Here is a 16824-nt window from a genome sequence, read left to right on the forward strand (position 1 = left end):
ATCTCACATTCTAAATGGATGGAACTGTGTTTGAAATTAAAATGTAATTGCATTTGCAAACAAATGTTATATATAGTAATTGCACAGCTATCACATTTAGTATGTGACGTTCGGAAGACAGCTCCCCATTTCTATATTTAGTAGGATCCTGATCTGCTATTTTTTAAATAAACATTTGTTACTGCAGTTATTTTATATAACGGACTCATTAAACTCATATGCATTGTTATAATATTGCTCATCACAACACACAGAGGAACCTTGATAAACACTGCAGCAGCTCACACTCAAGCAGTTATGCACACGAGACAGTATGCACCCAATGGAAAGTGTTGCAATAAAACCAGAATATTAAAAAAACCAAATATTCTATGCGCTGTGTGAGACACTCCATTCTCTCTACAATGCTGTATTAACCTGCAGCATTTTGGAATAGTCTCTACATCTATAAGCCAAGCTCAAATAGGTTATAGGAGGAACAAGGCTTCCTGCTGCCCATACATATACTTGTATGGCATGTTTAGACCCTGTGTATGCACATCATACAAATCTCCTGGTGGGTGGGGTGTATGCTCAGCACTCCTGACAACAAGAATGAAGGAGCTTTTTTGTATTTAATCTGCTTTTTAACACTTTAAAAGGAGATCACTATCCTATTACGTCTTCACATAGTTGACTTTTGCCTCACCATCCAATCATTAACTTTAAAGTGCTTAGGACACTGACACAGGGTTTAAGAAATGTTGTGTCGTGTTGACTATTTTGTTTTTTTTTAGTTCTAGGTTAAAGTCTATGATTTCTAGAAGGTAGTGTCTTGCAACTTGGACAGAGTTAATGAGTAGAAATCGTTCTGAAGAAGGCAGGAAGTCAGAGAATCCATGTGTCACTTGGATAAGTCGAAGGATACTACATTTTTCGTCATACATACTGCTTTAGTAGGTGATGTCACATAAATGGGAGGATGAGCCAATCAGATCGTTTTATTGGCTTGTAGTATATGGCCACAGCTCCAGAGTTATAGCTGAGGGTATACTTACGGGTTAACAGGTAAAAATGACTGGTTAATGAACCTGGGCTCAACAAGCATCTCTCAAAACCCTGCCTCGTCAGTTAGGCCTCCGGAGAGATTTGAAGAAAACCAAAACTCGGGCACTATAACGATGGTTTCTATTCCCACCCTTAAAACAGCGAGTTCAAAAAACGGGTTCCATAGCCATCCCTGCAATAGTTTATAGCATTTTTAGAGTCTCTAATTATTTATTCACAATTACAAATATTCCTCGATAGCCCTAACCTGTCCTGCCCTGTACACGTAGAAAGCAAACATTGTCGTCAGATAAAAGGTGAACTGTTCAGAGCCTGAGAAGGCAGATGTCCTCAGCGATCGTGCTGCAAACTATAGGCATAATATTCTTCTCTCCCCCCCCCCCCCCTTCCCCTCCGCCTCTCTCTCCGACACCACTCGTATTAACGTGCTTTAGTGCAGCTGAGAGAGAGACATCATACCCACTGAGAAACCTTTAATTCAACACAGCTAGAACGAGAGAGAGATGCTGATAAAGAAAATAAGGAAGGGGAAAAAAACACTCAGTGTGTAAATAACCGATCTCTTACCACAGTTTAAAATATTTATATTGTAAAAAGAACGAGTTCATATCTGTTACTTTAATATAGCTCTTACATGCCAGATAATTCCAGTTATAAGGAGCATGATTAAAAGCTTAGGCAATTACATTATATGTAAGTTAATGGATGCTGCTTGTAAAAATGCATTCTGCCTTTGTCATTAGCACCTCGCATTAAAGGAAGAGTCTGGTTATAGGAGGAGAAGAGATAGTTACATTAAGTGTGAAGTGTGGATCTGCATGTCAATGCCCTAACCAGAATGCTGTCTACGGCCAGCTGAGACCAAGTTGGCTGCAGATGTTATCTTTTTATTGGTGCACAGGTAGAAAGGCAGTGTGCTCAATGAAAAGCGTACATCGCTTTAGTTACTAAGTAGTCATGTAAATGCAGAGTGCTGGCAATATTGCCCTTGGTGTTATCTGGCTGTCCCCTCTGATGAGCTAAACAGGCGAAACGCGCGTCAGGGGTGCTTCGCTCACACTAGCAATCTACCTAACAGTGTTACCAGACAGGTTAGGGATCTCTTCATGAAGGTTACCCATAATCAGGATGAGTCTTTAACGACTTTTGGAACAGCCAGATAACACCAAGGGCAATATTACCAGCACTCGGCATTCACTGGACTACTTAGTAACTAAAGCAATTTACACTTTTCATTGAGCACACTGCCTTTCTTCTGTATATTGAGGGTAGGCTTTGGATAACGGTCAGTACAGGGCAAGCTTTTTGTTGGGATAAGGGATGACCTTGAAGGCACGAGAGGGGGAGATAGTTTCTACCTGGAATATTCCTCCTGCCCTGTACCCACTGATTCTCCCTTGTCACCATACTTATAGGCTGCAATAGTCATTTTTGAATGAATGTCATTTTACTGCACTATTTGTTACATTGTGATTAGACTGTAAACAGCAATTAAGGACCTACCTTACTATACAGTCAGCGTCAATGCTTGCTACTTTGTATCTGACTTAACATTGCAGCAGGTTCTAGTGATATTATTGTTATAATGCACTGTTGCAGACCTTATCATTGACAGAGATTGCACAGCTCCTGTTATCATTTTTTTTTAGTTTGTAACCGTATATTGAGTACTGTAGCAGTTTATCTAGTGATACCTGTGTTAACCCTGTACAGCCACAGTGTGTTTAATCTTTATACTTACCCCGTATTACTACTGATATTAAGGACAGTTTATGATTTACGTATAGTGCATAGGGTATGCCTTGGGGGGAACATAGCGATATCAATATCTCCACTCAATGTGGGCTCATGACTAGATCTTAATGGCAGCCAGATCAGTATAGTATTGCCGTAACATAGCACCACTGTAATATAGTGACACTGTGATAAAGCTGCCAATATTATTTTACACAGCTGTGAACAAGTACGAGTGCGAGACTGTGAAATGATTTGGGCTAACCTCCACTAGTTCTGCACTCTGTACCTTGCAAGACTATGTATATTATAGTGCATCTCTGATCGCTAGTGTTAAGGGGTTCATTATTCATTGCACCATACTACCATAGATATAGAGCTCTCACACCTTCTACCTCTGTTTTGCAGATCCTGTATCTTTACGAGAATGCATTAAGGTGCCAGTCTTGCAATATTTATTTTTATGTGTGTGGCAAATCTAGCCACTTCTGGACTACATTCAGTACAGGTTGTCCGTAGGCTGAAGATATACTGTGTAACGTTAAATGTATATGTATTGTCCTATGGCCGTTCGCATGCTGGCAGCCGTATGCTGCCAGCATACAAAGCATTCATACGACGAAACACGGCTATCCTGGCCGTTCGCCGTACGAATGTGGACTCCCCAGGTAGACCACACACTCACAGGTCGTGTGGTACCAATTAACCGGTTGCAACATTGTTGCAATCGGTAATTAAGGGCTCTCCTAGGTGGCCGTCGTTCGACTACCGACCATGCGGCGGTCGGCCATCTTGGATCCTTTGTCTCTGCAGCGGTGTTCGGTCGTCGAGAGCCTGGAACTGAAAACGGCTACTCAATGATCCGAACACCGCTGGACTTCTAGAGCGTTCGGGAGTTCCGCGTTCGGTACATTATATGTCCCGTACTTATTCGGTACTTTTAAACCCACTTTAATGTTTAACTGTATTATGTGCGGCGTTCGGTCAATTCAGCTGGGATCGGAGCGGTATTCTCACAAAGTGTGCGCTCCGACCCCAGCTATCTACCGAACGTTCAGTTATTCCGAAGTACCGAATATTGTGTGAATTATGGATTTTAATGTCAATTGTCGGTTTTGCTGCACGAGGGGATAATCCACTTAATCGTCCATTTTAGTGGGAGTATCCTTCTCGTGCAGCAATGCCTGTTGGGAAAGTCACAATGCATGTTGGGAGAAATCCCCTGGAATTACTGTATGGAAACCCCTTGTATGGGGAACTGTATAAATATGCTGCCTGTGAATAAACCGAGTTAGTTGACTCCCAAACTGTGTTTCGTCCGGTTATTGGGAGGATTGGGAATATTGCCGTGCTTTCTAGTCTGACTGTGGATTTCCTGAATGTACCAACGGATATCGTATGCTGTTACACTGCATTCCGTTACAATTGGTGGCAAGCGACGGGATCCGAACCTTACAGCCGAAAAAGCAGCGTTCGTGGAAACTGGAACTACCGAACAAGGAAAGCAAGGGCAATTCGTATGGAGATTGATTATACCATACTAAAACGACAGACTTTAAAAGAGCTACTGGAAGCCAGGGGTAAGATAGCCAGCAACAAATCTAAGGCTGTGCTGATCGCTGAACTGATGGAGGGAGACAGAGCCCGCAGCGCTACACCCCCACCAGCCATGGAAGAGACCCCATTCCAAAAAGAGCTACGAACCAGGTTGGCGTTCCTACCGCAACCAGTACCACTGGAAATATTGACCGTAATGGTATCGGATGTACAGGATTATCTGATGGCAACCAGCACACCAGCGACACCGCCTAGGGCAGAGTCTGTTACTGCATCCACCTACGGACAGGTAAAGCCCAAAGTCCCACATCACGCATTTAAAGCGTTTTGTGAAGAAAAGGACGAAATTGATGCGTATTTGCAGGACTTTGAGCGGCTGTGCGATTTGCACGATTTGGAACCCGCAACATGGGTGCCGCTGCTGGCAGGCAAATTATCGGGTAGGGCGGCTGAAGCCTACCGTGCTGTACCCCGAGAGGACAGCAAGGATTACCCTAAAGTAAAGAGGGCGATCTTGGAGAGGTATGCTATTACCCCAGAGGCATACCGGCGGAAATTCCGGGGCTTGCGCAAGCCTGAGAAAGATTCTCATGCAGAATGGGCGCACAAGCTGGACCAAGCATCACTAGGCTGGATACAGGCCAGCAACGCTACTAACATGGAGGAGTTGAGGCAGTTAATGCTGCTGGAACAGTTTTTTAATGGTGTGTCCCCAGAAGCACAAGAATGGGTGAGAGACCGTAAACCACTCACCCTACCCGAAGCCGCTAAATTGGCGGATCAGCATTTTGATGCCAGGAGGCATCACGGTGCCCAAAATAAGACTCTCCCTCGGATTACAGGGCCCCCCAGTAATTTTATCCCTACCGGCCCCACCACACCCCTGCACAGGCCGGCACTGAATACTCCACCACCCCCCTCCCGATACAACGGCCGGGCTAACATTCAGTGTCACACCTGCAAGCAGTGGGGACACATTTCTCGAGAGTGCACCCAAAACCGGAGCCGACAAGCTTGGAATCAGGTGCGACAAAATTTGGCACCCAGGGCTGCTGCACACCATTACCAGGTAGCGCCCGCCACCCAAGAATTGCTGAGCGCTCAAATTGAGGAGCCTCTAGGGGTGCTGCACGAAGTAATGTCAGTCCGAGCCACCGACAACCGACAACATCATCGGCAGTTAGTAACCCTGGAGGGGAAGGAGGTACAAGGGCTCCGGGATTCGGGAGCCACTTTAACTTTGGTTGCTCCACATTTGGTACCGGGCGCAACCCACACTGGCGGCTCCGTGGCAGTACGGGTGGCCGGGGGAGCAGTATACCGGCTACCTACTGCCAAAGTTCATTTGGATTGGGGTGTGGGAGAGGGGACTGTAGAAGTGGGGCTGATGCAGAATTTACCTGCCGATGTTGTACTGGGGAATGACTTGGGCCAAATGACTTCCGCTTTTATCCCCCAGGCTCCGTACCAGGAGGCCCTCCCCGTAACCACCCGGCAACAGGCTCGCACCACGGCTACACCGATACACTCTGAGGCTCAGGTAAGAGACCATGTTCCCCAACTGACCACCATGTCCTGGGATACCCCGACTACCTTCGCGACCGAAGTCCAGACCGATCCCACTCTCCAAGTATATAGGGACCGGGCACAAACAGACCAAGCAGGGTTAGAGGGGGAGCGGTTCATCTGGGAGAAAGAGTTGCTATACCGTGTCACGGCAAAAGATGTGGGGGGGTCTGTCACCTTAACTAATAAACAGCTAGTGGTACCCCAGAAGTATAGACAAGAGCTGCTGAGAATTGCTCATGACATCCCCTTGTCAGGACACCTAGGGATGACCCGTACCCGATACCGTTTGACACATGCCTTCTTCTGGCCCGGGATCTCTCAGGATGTGCGCCAGTATTGCACCTCCTGCGACGTCTGCCAGCGTGTAGGTAAACGAGGGGATCGCCACAAGGCCAGGCTATGTCCCCTACCCATCATAGCAGAACCCTTCAGCCGAGTAGCGGTGGATATCGTAGGGCCCCTGCCAAAACCCAGTCCCTCTGGCAAAAGATATATCCTAACTATAGTGGACTACGCCACCAGGTACCCCGAAGCTGTGGCCCTCTCTAATATCCACGCTGAGACCGTAGCGGAAGCATTAATGAAGGTATTTTCCCGAGTAGGGTTTCCCCAAGAGATAATCTCAGACCGAGGGACCCAATTTACGGCCGAAGTTACCCAACATATGTGGAAGGTGTGTGGCATTAAGCCAATAGTTAATTCCGCCTACCACCCCCAGTCCAATGGGCTATGTGAGAGGTTCAACGGGACGCTGAAGCAGATGCTTCGGACGTTCGGGGAAACCCACAAAGACTGGGAGAGGTTTCTGCCTCACCTACTCTTTGCCTATAGAGAGGTTCCCCAGGAGTCGACAGGATTCTCCCCGTTTGAACTACTATTTGGGAGGAGGGTGCGGGGACCCTTGAACTTGATTAGGGAACACTGGGAGGGGGAGAGTACCACTAACGAAAGCCCTATCATATCATACGTCCTGGAGTTCAGGGACCGTCTGGAGGCGCTAACTCAGGCCGTACACACCAACCTCCAGGCGGCCCAGCAACGCCAGCGACGCTGGTACGATAGAGGAGCCAGGGACCGCAGCTTTCAGGTGGGACAGAAGGTTTTGATCTTAAAGCCCGTCCGCACAGATAAGCTGCAGGCCATCTGGCAAGGCCCATATCAGGTAGTGGAGCAGCGATGCGACACTACCTATGTGATCGGCCCCTGCTCAGGGGTAGGGAAGAGGCGCATGCTCCACGTGAACATGCTCAAGCCCTACCATGAGAGGATTGAGGATGTGACGGCAATCTGTGCCTCCTCCTTAGAGGACCAGGAAAACTTGCCCTTACCCGACCTACTAGAACCCGAGGAACAGATAGAGCCCTCCCGGGGAGTTCAGCTGGGGGAGCGGCTAAGCCCCCAGGAGCGTGCCCAGGTACAGGAGCTGATTGTAGCAAAGGGGACTACCTTCTCCAATTTACCTGGATACACTCCGCTAGCCACCCACCGAGTGGAGACCCCGGGACAGCTACCTATGCGCCAGGCTCCATATAGGGTTCCGGAATCCGTCCGTACCCATATGAAAGCCGAACTAGACGAAATGTTGCAGCTAGGGGTTATCGAACCCTCCGATAGCCCCTGGGCATCGCCGGTAGTCCTGGTACCTAAAAAGGATGGCACCACCCGATTCTGTGTTGACTACCGGAGGCTAAATGACAAAACGGTGTCTGATGCCTACCCGATGCCCCGAATAGACGAGCTGTTAGATAAGATGGCACGGGGCCAGTATCTCACTACCATTGATTTGTGTAAGGGGTACTGGCAGATCCCACTAGCCGATGATGCCATTCCCAAGTCGGCGTTTGTCACTCCGTTTGGCCTGTACCAGTTCAAGGTCATGCCTTTCGGGATGAAAAACGCTCCGGCTACCTTTCAGCGGATGGTAGATCGGCTACTGGACGGTTTTCAAGAGTATGCCTGTGCCTATCTGGATGATATAGCCATCTTTAGCCAGACCTGGGAAGACCACCTACACCACATAGGGGCGATCCTAGATCGCATTGGGGAAGCTGGGTTAACGCTAAAACCTAGCAAGTGCCACATAGGTATGGCCGAGGTGCAGTATCTAGGCCACCGTGTAGGGTGTGGGCAGCAGAGGCCCGAACCAGCCAAGATTGAGGCCGTAGCCAAGTGGCCTACCCCCAGGACTAAGACCCAGGTGCTGGCGTTCTTAGGGACGGCCGGCTATTACAGAAAGTTTGTTCCCGACTATAGCACCCTGGCCAAACCCCTAACCGACCTGACGAAAAAGAACCTTCCCCGACTGGTTGTCTGGGCCCCAGAGTGTGAGCAGGCATTCCAACGACATTCCAAGACAGCTCTCACTAATGCTCCTGTGTTAACTGCTCCTGATCCAACTAAAAGATTTCTTGTTCACACAGACGCTTCAATGTTTGGATTGGGGGCAGTACTGAGCCAAGTGGGAGCCGATGGCGGAGAACACCCCGTAGCCTATTTAAGCCGCAAGTTGCTGCCTCGTGAAGTGAGCTACGCCGCCATCGAGAAAGAATGCCTGGCCGTGGTGTGGGCCCTTAAAAAGTTACAGCCATATTTGTACGGACAACCTTTTTCCTTACTCACAGATCACAACCCGTTAGTGTGGCTAAACCGTGTGTCTGGAGACAATGCCAGGCTGCTGCGCTGGAGCTTGGCGCTGCAGCCCTTTGACTTTACTATCCATTACCGGCCAGGAAAACAAAACGGTAACGCTGACGGGTTATCCAGACAGACTGAACTCGAGAAGTGATCTGTGAGTACTCTCCCGGACATCCCCAAGCCGATCCGTTGGGATCAGACTGTGTATGCCGGCTTGGTTCTGGGGGAGCATTGTGGCAAATCTAGCCACTTCTGGACTACATTCAGTACAGGTTGTCCGTAGGCTGAAGATATACTGTGTAACGTTAAATGTATATGTATTGTCCTATGGCCGTTCGCATGCTGGCAGCCGTATGCTGCCAGCATACAAAGCATTCATACGACGAAACACGGCTATCCTGGCCGTTCGCCGTACGAATGTGGACTCCCCAGGTAGACCACACACTCACAGGTCGTGTGGTACCAATTAACCGGTTGCAACATTGTTGCAATCGGTAATTAAGGGCTCTCCTAGGTGGCCGTCGTTCGACTACCGACCATGCGGCGGTCGGCCATCTTGGATCCTTTGTCTCTGCAGCGGTGTTCGGTCGTCGAGAGCCTGGAACTGAAAACGGCTACTCAATGATCCGAACACCGCTGGACTTCTAGAGCGTTCGGGAGTTCCGCGTTCGGTACATTATATGTCCCGTACTTATTCGGTACTTTTAAACCCACTTTAATGTTTAACTGTATTATGTGCGGCGTTCGGTCAATTCAGCTGGGATCGGAGCGGTATTCTCACAAAGTGTGCGCTCCGACCCCAGCTATCTACCGAACGTTCAGTTATTCCGAAGTACCGAATATTGTGTGAATTATGGATTTTAATGTCAATTGTCGGTTTTGCTGCACGAGGGGATAATCCACTTAATCGTCCATTTTAGTGGGAGTATCCTTCTCGTGCAGCAATGCCTGTTGGGAAAGTCACAATGCATGTTGGGAGAAATCCCCTGGAATTACTGTATGGAAACCCCTTGCATGGGGAACTGTATAAATATGCTGCCTGTGAATAAACCGAGTTAGTTGACTCCCAAACTGTGTTTCGTCCGGTTATTGGGAGGATTGGGAATATTGCCGTGCTTTCTAGTCTGACTGTGGATTTCCTGAATGTACCAACGGATATCGTATGCTGTTACACTGCATTCCGTTACAATGTGCATCGGTTTTTTTTCTTTGTATAGTACTATTTTTATACTTTTTTTGCCTGTGGGTTATCTTGTTCTTTATAGTCCACCAATTGAACTTTTTAGCCAATCTATTAAATGTTAAGTTTTAACAAACAAATATTTTTCACTGAACTGTATGTCAGTCATATCTGTACCTAGTAGCATCCTTCATCATTTCTCTTTGTGTACATTTATACTGGGTTAAACCCCCAAATCAGGAGGTTCTGCAACTTCTGGCTCAATTAAACAACGTTGGCTTAATGAAACAGTTTTGGTGTATAGATCACACAGTCTCACTGCTCAATTTTCTGCCATTTAGGAGTTAAATCACTTTGTTTATACAGTTCTAGGCACACCTCACTGCATGTGACTTACACAGCCTTCCTAAACACTTCCTGTAAAGAGTCATATAATGATTACACTTCATTTGCGGCAAATTCTATTTAATTTAGAATTTCCTATCTCTTGCTCTGTTAATAGCTCTCTGGACCCTGCAGAAGCCTCCTATGTGTATTTAAAGTTCAATTTAAAGCAGGAGATAAAAACTTTTAAAGTAAGTTACATCTAATTGAAAATTAAACAATTTTGTTTTCATAAAGGCTGTGTTGGTCACAGCCAGGGGAGGTGTGCCTAGAGCTGTATAAACAAAGTGATTTACCTCGCAAATGGCAGTGGAGCCGTGAGACTGCAGAAGCATGATCCATACACCAAAACTACTTAATTAAGTTTAAGTTGTTTTGGTGATTATAATGTCCCTTTAACAGTGCTTTCCTACCTAGCAAAATATGTAAATATATATATATATATAAATAAATCTCACATAATAATCCATAACAAGCAATATGTCCAGCTTTCATACATGACACAGGATATCAGGAATACAGCAAGACGTATACAGGACAACATAGCTGAACAACTGCAGCTTATTGTATTTGAGCTTTTTGCAGTAAACATTGTCTTTTCAGAGAAAATGCAGTGTTTGCATTACAGCTTAGGGATACCTCCACTGGCCACTCCTTAAATGGCTAGTAGAGGTGCTTCTGGCAAGGTGATGCACAGTATGCAGCACTGCCATTCGGGGTCTCCTCCCTCTGCATGGAGACACTGAAATTTCCTCATAGAGATGCACTGATTCAATACAGCTCTATGAGGAGATGCTGATTGGCCAGGGCTGTGTTTGACCCTGCCCCTGATCTCCATCCTTGACAGTCTCAGCCAATCCAATGGGAAAGCATTGTTATTGGCTCAGAACAACTCTTCTGATGTGAGCCAAGCAGGCAGATCAGGGGCAGAGTCAGCAGCTGCAGACTTGAACAAAAGTAAAATTATTTACTATTATTATTATATTTAGGGGAATAAAGGGGGCACAGGGGGGCTAGATGGTGGTTTTAAAACCATAGGGTCAGGAATACATGTTTGTGTTCCTGACCCAATAGTGTTCCTTTAAACATAGCAATATGTGCATGTCTAATATATCGCACAACATACATTGATACAGTACTATATAAAACTCACATATACAGCACAACATAACGCAATTATAAAGCAAAATGTACAACCCTATATACAGCCAAAAATAGCAGAAAGTCAGCTTTTATACATAGTATAGCTTTGTTCATATATGGCAACATGTACAAATCACAGAACAGAGTTATCTCTAATATAGCAAAACATATAGTTTCATGATTTACAATGTAGCTCAAATACAACAATATGCACAGCTCGCATAAAGGGCAGTATAGCTCAGATACAATAACATAGCCCTTATTTATGGCACATCATAAATCAAACATAGCATTATCTACCAGCTGATAGAGTGAGTCTCAATGGAATTTTCTGTTAGATATATCAGAGGTGTCATTACTGGTTCTATACCATGGGTATCAGAGTGCTGTAACTATGGTACCCCAATGTGGGGATAACAAGACCCCTCTTTTATTTTGTATTGTGATAAAATTCACTCCACCCAGTCTCATTTTTTTTTTTTTGCTTTCTCTGTGCCACTAATCTACAGGTTTGCCCACCATGTTATAAATATATACAACTAGTGTACGTAATATTTTTTATTGTTTTACAAATCCTTAACCTTACATTTATCTGTGTTGTGATTCCTCAACTACTTCAATTTCCAGTCTCCCATTTGAACCAAATCAAACTGTTGAGGACAACTATTCATTCATATTTTGCGTTGTCTGCAGACATCAGTATTGTGCTTTTGTGTAGCCTTAAAGATGACTGATAAACTACAATCATTGTGATAAAGGATGGATCATTGATGTAATGTTGGAGCACTTAAAGTTATTACCAAAGGACAAAATATTAAAATTTATTATAATTGTATTTGCATGTTTCTTTGTCTAATCCACTGTATAAAACATGAACATGATTCATAAACTGCAAAATTAGTAAAGAAATATTTGTTGTGCTGAATACAATGTTCTGGACTGGCAATACATCATACCATCCATCTCTGTCAAGTCAACTTCCTCCCGTTTTCACTTACCTTTTTAGGGGAGAATTCAGGCAGCATTACACATGTGGCTCCAACCCACAGAGGGCACATCAACTTATTGACCACGCCATGAACATGGTGAAGAGGTAGGACGTGAAGTATACGGTCTTCTTTGGTCCACTGCCACGCACTCACTAGAGCATTCACCTGGGAGATGGATTACAAAATATAGGAGATTCACATGGAGCCAAGTTGAAGAACTGGATGGAGCACTAGAGGGCAGCACAGCCCACAGAGGCAACATTAGACTGACAGAATAGAAGCTTTCATTTGGCCATATATTAAGAACTTGGAAAATTCAGGACAATTCAACAATATACAAACCACTTCCAAAAACAAAAGGTCCCTTTTGATTCAGTTTGCATGGGCACTTGAGACCTGTTTTGTCGAAAAGCATGTTTAATTTGCTGATGTATATGAATCTGCAGCCAGTAGGTTATGGGATCAGTATCCTCTTCATCTCCTATTGGCTGTAAACATGGATCCTTTAAACAATAGATACATTGTTTGGTGATGTATTGCAAATCAGGATTTCTAGATGTTGTGAGAAGAGTATGCAGCCAATGACACACAGAATAGATACCCTGCTTGCCTCTCATTGGCTATACAATGGATACATGGAATATAAATGAAAGAGGTCAGTCTTTACTATATTTTACATTTTCCAGCCCAAGAACTTGATATCACAAACCGTAATCTTTGGGAAATGGTTGATTGACAATTACAATGGGAATTAGAATGATAAGAATTTGTTCGATATAAGAAAACAGAATGCTTGTTAAATGTTCCTGTCAGTTACGGTCTCATTATTTTGGACAGGGATCCTCACACTGGTAGCTGGCAGTATAGATATAACCATCAGGTATATAGTTTGTATTACTATCGTATGTGACTGGAGTAATTACTATGTTTGTAGCTAAAATGTAATGTATTTGTTTATTATTGACTAAACTGAGAATTTTGGAAAATTGAAAAAACACAAAACTGGACATTTTAGGTTAAATAAACTGTGCTTTTAAAAAATAGTTTGTAAACCCACAAAGGACTATACTCCTGCCAAACGGTGATCACCCACCGGACCACAACCAATACAACCACACTGGATAGGCAGCTACTACAACATTATCGCAGACGGGGCTCCCAAGAACAGGGACCTAGATAGCACTACCACAAGGGTCCACTACGGCCATGAGCAGCACAGACCCGAAACCAAACCCCCAAAGGGGACATCACCACCCTACTGTTGAAACAATTTGTCTACGTGTGACAAAACCTATACTGTACAGAATGCTGTAATCCTTGATATTCAAACGTGCACTAACCCACCTTTTTTTTTCTGTAAAACTGTTACTTTATGAAAAAAACGCAAATATAAAGAATTCTTAAAGAAAAAAAAAAAAGTTTGTGTAGAATCTCCACAACTCTTGGTTTATGGAATAACCACCAATTCTTTCATCGGTAAAATATACCTCTGATCCACATTGATTCTTATTGGATATTTCACATTACATATGTGCAGGGACATGAAAGAAAAAAAAACAAATCCCAATGCACTGCAAAATACTGTCACCGCCATTTTAGGCTAAATTGTATTAACTTGGAGAATGTATTCATTCAAAAATTTAGATCAGACCAATGCTTACTATAAAATTTGGGCTAAAATTTTACAGGTAGTCGATATATTCATATCATCTCAATTACTAGATCTGGTTAATTAATTAGTCTTACCGTAGCATGCAGGTTTTGGTGTGAGCTGACAACACCTTTGGGTCTCCCAGTTGTCCCGCTAGTGTAGACAATCATGGCTTCTCTCTCTTTCCAGTTTAGTTGGTGAAGATCAACTTCAGAAATTTTCTTTACGGAGAGTTGAGGCTGAGCTCCAAACACTGTGAGCATAGAAATCCCTAGTTTTTCAGCCAAGGGAGCCATAAGATCTTTGTAAATTTCGTCTGCCACAACCAGTGCACTCTGGGAATCTTGAAGAACATACTCCAGCTCTGGAAGAGGATGAGTCCTGCAAAGAGGCACAGCAATGGCACCGCTCATCCATGCAGCCCACTGGCAGACTACATAAGAGGAGTCATTGGGGCACAGGAAAGACACTCTGTCGGGTACACAGTCATTATTCGGAGACCCCAAGACTTGGTTGATTCTTTTGGACAGGGAATAGCTTTGAAGGTAAAGGTCCTTGTATGAATGCTGTCCATGATGGTCAATAAAAGCTACCTTGTTACCAAAAGCTGGTGCTCTGAGAAATACTGGCCCTGCATTGTGGCTATTGTAAGTCCTAGAGGCTTGATGTGAACAGGGCAGTTGGAGAACTCCCGATCCATAGATGTACCTCCTCAAACACGAGGGAAGAAAAACGAGACCATCACTGGATACACCCCAAAATTTGAGTTTTAAAAAGTCTCTTCTTAATAGCATGGCCATATGGTACTCCAATGTAAATTAAAAGCAAAAGTCTTCAACAATCACTAAACCGTCCTACCAACCTCAGGGAACATCCAGGAGGTGGTCTATAGATCTGCAAATGGCTCCACTGCAGAATGATGCTGTAAACGTAAAGCTTCCAAAAAGATGTACAATAAAGTACTATAAGCTGAAATGAAAGAAACATTAAGCAGAATAAAAGACTATAAAGATATTCTTTAGAAAATTAATAGATAATATTTTAACAGACACCTTTCATTAATTGTTTAATGGCCCAGTGTAACAGAACAATGAGGGAAATATCATGAATATGAAGCTGCATGGAACAGCTCTTAAAAATAAGACTAGATAGACACGAGAGAGTCAGAACTGGGAGATAGAATTATGGTAATCTTAGTAATGTATTTGATATTGATATTCAAGTATGCAGGGTGGAATGCTTGTTAGTTCATCAGAATCCATGTTAGAACTTCAAGTCAATTATGAGTTTGTTTTGTGCGGCTGCTAAAGGTTAGGTGTTAGAAACGTAGGCAAGTCCAGATGCAGATCTGTGGGTTAGGAGAAAGGTATGTCCAGCCATGCAGGACACCGTTTAGCAGAGGATTGCAAAAGACAATGCAGCAGAAAATTAGTCAAAATAATAATAATAATAACTATTTATATATTTAATTTTATAAAGGATTCAGGTGTCCATTCACTCGTTTTTTTCTGAAATGCCTGCGTAGGATCGTTACGTGCTGTAGCCGATCTAACCAACAGATGCCACTTTAATGTCTTATTTGCATTTCTCATTAAAGGTCTTGGCAACACCGATTAAGATCTACAGAAACACTGTATATCATAACCAGCTGCTATTAGATGCACTTTTTCTGTCAAAGTAGATATGTAGGCTCAATACTTAAGATTTGGGGAACTTTCCATTCACATGTCATAACAGAATATTTAGAAACTGCATGCAAAAAAAAAACATACTTTTTGTGAAAGAAAAATAAAATTACTTCAGCAGCAATTGTTAAAAAAAATTCTCCAATACAATATATAGATTAAATTGATTTCTGGTGGGAAATTTATCGTCCACAGATTTACTTTAAAGATCTATTGTTGTTGTTTTTACAGCACTGTCTAACTTTTGTGGAACTCACATTTGTTCTCACATTACTGGCTGCAGGTGAGCCATGATGACACCATTCTCACACTATTCAACAACAATATTGATTCAGTGAAAATGGGCTCTATGCTTTGTTTTTGCATATATATGCACCTGTTTATGGCTATATTTATGTTCTTTTGTTTGTATCAAGCAAAAAAAGGAACGCTATAGGGTCAGGAACAGAAACATGTATTCCTGATCTTTTAGTGTTAAACCATTATGTAGGTGGCTTGACCCATTCATAGAAACATAGAATGTGACGGCAGATAAGAACCATTCGGCCCGTCTAGTCTGCCCAACATTTCAAAAGGCTTTCATTAGTCCCTGGCCTTATCTTATAGTTAGGATAGCCTTATGCCTGTCCCACGCATGCTTAAACTCCCTCACTGTGTTAACCTCTACCACTTCAGCTGGAAGGCTATTCCATGCATCCACTACCCTCTCAGTAAAGTAATACTTCCTGATATTATTTTTAAACTTTTGCCCCTCTAATTTAATGTCCTCTTGTTGTGGTAGTTTTTCTTCTTTTAATCCCTTAACGCCGGTACGGCATTCTATGGTGTCCCCATTTAAATGGGCTTTAAAGCCGTTGCGGCAGCATAGAACGCCGTAACGGCTTGCCACCCTGGAGCCTCTAGAATACTTACCTTCCCGTCGATCCGCTTCAGGAGGACTGCCTGACAGCCCAGGTAGCCCTCACACGGCTAATCAGGCCCCCGGGGGCCATGTGATTGCACTCAAAGAACGATCACATGGTCCCCTATAGCCGGCTGTGGATCTGCCAGCATGGAGACTGTCTGGGCTGTCAGACAGTCCCCCTGCTGGTGGGAGGTGTAAAAAAAAATATTATTAAACATGTTTAAAGTAAATTAAATATACATATATATTATATATATAATATATACATCATATATATATATATATATATATATATATATATATATATGTAACGTCATACGTAATGTATTTAATTATTAATATAAGTA

The 16824-nt window shown here is 43.8% G+C and overlaps 1 protein-coding gene across 2 annotated transcripts in view; it reads right to left on the reverse strand.

Moving 5' to 3' along the window:
* Positions 1 to 16824, reverse strand: part of ACSF3 (acyl-CoA synthetase family member 3) — a 39645-nt gene that overhangs the window by 14585 nt on the left and 8236 nt on the right. The window contains exons 2-4 of one of the 2 annotated variants that reach the window (XM_063438825.1): positions 14751 to 14857; positions 13984 to 14599; positions 12247 to 12402 (exon numbers count right to left, since the gene is read on the reverse strand). In XM_063438825.1, the coding sequence (XP_063294895.1) occupies positions 12247 to 12402; positions 13984 to 14599; positions 14751 to 14857 (879 nt within the window). Of the gene's footprint in view, positions 1 to 12246; positions 12403 to 13983; positions 14858 to 16824 lie in introns of both variants that reach the window. The other variant, XM_063438826.1, reaches the window with a different exon arrangement.

This window comes from Pelobates fuscus, chromosome 12, assembly GCF_036172605.1.
Source record: "Pelobates fuscus isolate aPelFus1 chromosome 12, aPelFus1.pri, whole genome shotgun sequence".
NCBI classification, from domain to species: Eukaryota; Metazoa; Chordata; class Amphibia; order Anura; family Pelobatidae; genus Pelobates; species Pelobates fuscus.